The sequence below is a fragment of the Nycticebus coucang genome, chromosome 11, assembly GCF_027406575.1.
Source record: "Nycticebus coucang isolate mNycCou1 chromosome 11, mNycCou1.pri, whole genome shotgun sequence".
Lineage (NCBI taxonomy): Eukaryota > Metazoa > Chordata > Mammalia > Primates > Lorisidae > Nycticebus > Nycticebus coucang.
The window spans coordinates 114,933,428-114,939,269 of NC_069790.1; the positions used below are offsets into that span (position 1 = coordinate 114,933,428).

General features: G+C 54.0%; 1 protein-coding gene across 1 annotated transcript; it reads right to left on the reverse strand.

The window, feature by feature from the left end:
* Nucleotides 1-277: 277 nt before the first annotated feature.
* On the reverse strand, nucleotides 278-4,913 carry NOBOX (NOBOX oogenesis homeobox). The gene is given in 9 exon segments (XM_053608745.1): nucleotides 278-702; nucleotides 1,408-1,712; nucleotides 2,029-2,257; nucleotides 2,485-2,570; nucleotides 2,753-2,865; nucleotides 3,080-3,288; nucleotides 3,702-4,232; nucleotides 4,508-4,577; nucleotides 4,857-4,913. Coding segments are annotated over 9 exon segments (1,902 nt in total). The 3' UTR covers nucleotides 278-400.
* Nucleotides 4,914-5,842: the final 929 nt, after the last annotated feature.

Sequence of the window (5,842 nt, forward strand, 5' to 3'; positions counted from 1 at the left end):
GGATTACATCCCACAGCTGGTCAGCTGTGTGGAAGGAATAGTGCTCTCAATCAGCATGAGAAAAACCCAAGGTGGGACCAGTTTACTGTTACAGTGACACTCTGCCTCATTTGTCTAGCAAGGACAGGAAACAAACAAAACCTTATACAACGTTCAGAAGTAACACAGGCCACCCTTTTTCTTCAGGGGTACAGAGAGAAGGAAGGGCCAGCCCTCCTCCTCCTCCTCAAATCAACATCCAGCAAGACAAGTCTGTATGGGGTGGGGGGAGAAGACATCGACCTCCCCCTCCCCCCAGGCAACACAGTCCACAGACTTTCAAACACTTTAGTCACTGGTCGTCTGCACTGGCCGAGCCCTGTCCCACCGAGGAGTCTCTCTTCACTCTGCGGCCTTGCAACTAGAGCCCTTGGCCGCTCCTGTTGCCTTCTCTGGCCTCTGCCAGTGCCGAGGGCTGCCCCAGGGAAGCGGTGGGCTGTTCTCCTTGTACCTTGCTGAGCAAGGGACCGGCTCCTGGTCTGGCCCCTTCGGGCAGCCGAGTGAGACCTGGTGACAGCTGCCTGCTCGTTGTCTGAGCACAGGGGACTGGAAATAGATCAGAGAAGTAGCCATCTCCTCCAGGGGGACGTCCCAGGCTTTGTGGGCAGAACGGAGCAGAGAAGGGAAGCTCTGGCATACAGGGGTCAGTCCAAGAGAGTGTGCCTGTGGGGTCCAGGAGGAAAGGAATTACTGGACAGGACTACCACACACTCCGGGTGTTCTGTAACAAAGTCGTCATCCCACCTTCACAGAAGAACGGTAAGACCCCAGGGCAAGTCTGGGTGAATGAAACACCAGCACCCCCAGGCTCTCCTCTCAGGGCCAGATATGTCCCCAGACTCAAGGTCCTGTGGTTTGGCAACATCAGCACCAGTGAACAAGTCTGTCCACACAGGCAGCAAGGGGACCAGGACCACCTGGACATGTCCTTCGTCCCCTTCTGTTAGAATCTAGTCTTAATTAGATGGATGCTTCTGGGATTTCAGAGGTCCAAGTGGGTCAGCACAGGTTGGGTTAGGGTTAGGGTTAGGGGTTGGGGTTGGGGTTGGGGTTAGGGTTAGTGTTAGGTTTAGAGCCCCCCACCTGTGCCAAGTATTCTCACTCACCTGTTTCTAATCTTCATCAAACCCTAGCTAGTAACTGCCCAAGCAAGACTTCTAGCCTCAGTTTCCCTAGTGTCAAACCCCAAACCCTCTTGCTGGTTCTTATTTTGCTTTGCAGCCCCCAAGAAATTCAAGAAAGAGTTTAATAAAGAGAAGTCGGGGGCCACCATGCCCTGCCACAGCCTGCCCTCCAGATAATGGGGCTCCCTGTCCTTCCCCCTTCTTTAAGCACAAAGGGGACCTTCCATTTCCAGTCCCAACTCACCCATATTCCCAGCAGGTGGCTGCAGCAGCATCTGCCCTGACGGGAAGCCTGAGCAATATCCCTGTGATGTGCCCCCGCCAGAGCCACAGGGAAATGTAAAGAGAGAATCTTCCGGCAGTGGGAGTGTCAGGGAGCTGGGCCCAGAGTAGGGGAAACAAGGGAGGGACGGGAACTGGGGTTGTGGGGGCTGAAGCCGTTGACTCTGAGGGGCTTGGGGCAGAGGGTATGGGCCTGGCTGGTTGCTCGGTTGGTAATCCTGGGGCTCCAGCTCCTCCAAAAATGAACATGGAGGTGGTATGGTGATGCTGTGAAGGGCAGAGGAGCATTTGGTACAGCACAGGGATGTCCCCTCCTCCTGCCATCTCCATGGTGACCCCAGGCTTGTAGCACCATATCTGCCACCTTCTCTTCCTCTTCCGGAGATACTGTTTTGATATCTTAGATTGTTCCCACTCTAAACCCACTGATCCCTCTATTCCCATCTCGTATACTGATTTTTCCTCCTCTGTGTTAAGCTCTTCCCCTCCCAGGGTCTACCTACCTTCTCTCCTCCTGTGCCCATCCCAAGAAAACATGAGACCTGCCCCCAAACCGCTCCCCCCCCAGCCTTAGGTTCCATACCTCGTCCCCCAGGACCCACATGGGCCATCCTTGTGGCTTCCGTCAGGACCAGGGACATCCATCAGCAAAGGCATCGGTGGGGAGGTGTGGACAGGACCAAGGGAAAAAGGAAAGTTGGCCCTTCTAACAGGTGGAGGGCTGAAGAGTGGAGGGGTCACCACCCTCTGACCACCCTCACTCTGTTGGTTGGTAGCCAGAGTCTGGTCAGAAGTCAGCAGCATGGGGGCCTCTAGGGACAGAAAGCAAAGAGGGGCTACAGGGGCAAGAATGTTGGGAGGCAGGTTTGGGACTGCTGAGCGTTACAGCAATGCCCAGCCCTGCTTGAACCAGCCCCACCAGCTACAAACACTGGACGGCTCTGGCCCACTCCCACTGCTATCAAGCAAGGCCCCTCGGCCTTCATTATCTTCTTAGAATCTAGTCTACCCAACTAACTGTCCAAAGGTAGGAACTAACCTGGAAAGGTGTCCAGAGGCGTCTCCTGAGGGACAGGGTCGTGCTCTGGATCTGTGGGCACAGTAGGCGGAAGCTTGGCTGCAGAGCTGGAAGCAGACAGAATGAAGACTGAAATTTGGGTGGTTTATGGATTTAGACTGGACCCCAGTTCAGAAGAAAACCCACCAGACTCCAAAACGTTGCCTCCTGCAAGGCTCTGGCAACTTCTGAATCCCAGCTCAGACCCTGTTTCTACCCATGGAGATGATAGGCAAAGAGACATTTTCACCTGCTCTGACCACTGGCAGGGCCAGGGGCTGGGGGTGTGGAACTGTCCTTGCTTTCTTTCCCATTCAGTTTCTCCATTTTTCTCCACTTGGCCCGGCGATTCTGGAACCACACCTAATAGGGGAGGGGCGCTTGAAGAATCTGAGGAAAAGGGTAGAGACTGGGGCCAACTATCACACAGTGAGCTACAGGACTTTAGGGGGTCACTTCACTTTGCTTCGGTGGCTCCTCTGTCAGGTTGGTTTTATAAAAGGCCTCCATGGTGCCTTTCTCTCCTCCTCTTCCAAAGTCTGTGGCACTGCAGACTCAGGTGGAAGCACAGCTGCGCCCAAGCCCTAGTGGGGCTGCCACTGAGCACAGTCCTCCACAGCTGTGGCGTTCAGTTGTGGGGTCCTCCTGCACCCCCCGCCAGCCAGCCCAGCCCCTTTACCATGATGCGCTGGGGGGTGACCCCCACCGTCTGGGCGATCTCCCGGCGTTTGTCACTGTCAGGATAGTGGTCTTCTTGGAATATCTTCTCTAGCTCCTCCAACTGGTCTGGAAGAAGAAACAACTTGCACAAGAAAGAAGAACACCACTGCCAGGGCAGGAGAGGAGATGCCACCAGCTGTCTTTAGCAGATGGGACACTGTCCCCAACCCGGCCCCTCCCCAGGGCCTTACACAGCTCAGTTCCCATTTGGGCTGGGTCTTCTTGCTCTTGGGCATAGTGGCAGAGATCTGTGGGATATTTGCTGTCCTTACCCTTCTACCCTGGTCCCAACCTCACTTTCTGGTGAGACAACCCAAACCTCCCCTCTGAGGGTCCGAGATGGTGGCACTGCCATAGCTTAAGAGAGGGTCCAGGACAAAGTGACATATGAACTAGCCATATCCCTCTAGGGTCCTGGGGCTACATTCTCTGTACGGCCCCTTCTTTCCTAGGATGGCACCAGATTTCTCAGATCTCACCTGAGCGGTACAGGGTTCGAGTCTTTTTCCGAACTTGGCAGGTCACTTCTGGGGGCCGCTTTTTCTGGTCTGTGTTTTGGGTGCTCTGGGCCAAAGTGCTGAGGAGGTTGGCGAGGTGGCAGGGCCCCCGGCCAGACCCACAAGGTACCGGGTTGTGTGGGGTGGACACTGAGTTAGAGACCCCCGGAGGGGATGTTGAGGCCAGAACCACAGCATTAGGCTTTTTCTGCTTACTGGGGACAGGAGAAGAGGGCTTTCCCCCTGTCTTCACCTCTCCTTCTGGGAGGGAACAACTTTCCCCATGAGGCTGAGGTCCAGGTGTAGCCAGAGTTCTATCTTTGTGGGGCACCCTGGAGCTGGGAGGCCGCCACAGTCTCCCAGCACGAGCGCCAGTTAGTCCTGTGGAGACCTCTGCTGTCTTCTCTCCTGACACGGCGCAGGGGAGCACTGGATCCTCGCATGGGGCATCATTGGCATGAGGGGCTGAACCCCACAGCTCAGCAGCCAGAGCCTTGCTTCCTCCTTCCCGACCTGTGGGGAGCCAGCATTCACTGACCTTAGCACCAAGGAGACGGCAAAGCCTGAACTAAGAGGAAGTGTGTTTCCTAGTCTGCAACTGATTTGTTTGACCTTAAGCTTTATTTTGCCAACCTCACAAACGAGGTAATAATTCCAGACTTATCTTCCTGACTTGACTCTTTTGAGAATCAAATTAGAGAACCCAACTGCTTTGAAAAAATGTAACCTAATGCCTGCAGCTCTAAGGGGTTTTACCTTACAGTACCTTCTAATTCGAGGGCGATCACTCCTGGTGAGCTCCCTTTTCCCCGAGACCAAGGGTATGAGTTTGAGGGACAGATATATGTTTGGGTATTTCTAAAGAAAGAATAATGTTGAGGTGGGTATGGACTAGGAAGACAGAGGGAAACAGATTGAGATTCTGCTCCTGCCATAGAATAGGAATTTTCACTTGGAGAAAGGACGAGGTAGGATTAGATCCTCTGCAGAAGCCCAGGCAAGAACATTAAAGTAGGCAGCACCTCACCTTCCAGAGAACTCACTTTGTCTCCACCAACCCTCCTCTGCCCCATATGTGTCCTACTTCTCCCAAGAGCACACCCATTTTCTCCCCCTCCCTGCAATACAGAACCTCACTCCCAGAGCCACTCTCTTTTTCGGGTAAGGAAGGAGTGACCAGCTGGAACGAGCCATCCCCCTCACCCCCCTCAGCCTTCCTGATCTTTATCTTCCTTTTTCTGAGAGGAGGGGTTCATGAGGTGCTTATTATGTCTGGGCTTGGAGCTGAGCCCCTCACAAAGGTCAGAGTATGCACTAAACCTGTGAGAAAGGCATTATTACTATCTGCTAACAGATGAAGAAAGGATCAGAAAATTCAGTAATTTGTCCAAGATCACCGAGCGCGGTGAGCACATATCCTGATACAGAGTCCTTCCAGGGCCACCAGATGTTCCCTCCACCTTCACCTCCCAACTCACTCAACTACTTTATTATTTCCAACTAAACTGGAATATTCATAAATGAATTTTCACTAGCAACTAAGAGTTATCGTTATTTTAATGAAAATTGCATGAGAGATAATGTCTTAAGTAATGACTTCCTAACAACCTGTAAAGAAAGAAGGAAGGTCCGGGGCTAAGGTGCTTTGCCAAGTTATTTCTCAGAATGTTTGGTCCCGACTATCAGGAGGGCATCTGAAATTGGTGAAAAGGGCGCCCAGACCTGACTCCATAAGGTGATGGGGCAAGGCATATGGCGGGATGGGGAGGAAGTGTTCCCGCTTTTCAGAGAGCTTGCAGTGTAGTAAGGGACCAGGTGCGTGGTACCTAGTACCTGCCTGACCTTCCCAGCCATTTACCTTTGTGAGAACCTAGACAGAAAGTCTCCCAGGAGAACCTAACTCCAAAGAGCAGGGAGGGGCGAGGGCGGCCTCTTCCAACCCCACCCCACCCCATCTCCAGGCCTTCGGCCTACCGAGGCTCTCGGCCAGAGGCCGCCCCACTCTGGGAGCCAGCTAAGCCCGGCTCCGCGCGCTCCCCGCTTGCTCACCCCGCGGTTCCTCACAGGGCTGCTCCGCTGGCTCCATGGCCTGGACTCCCGCCGCCCCGGGCTGCGCAGTCGCA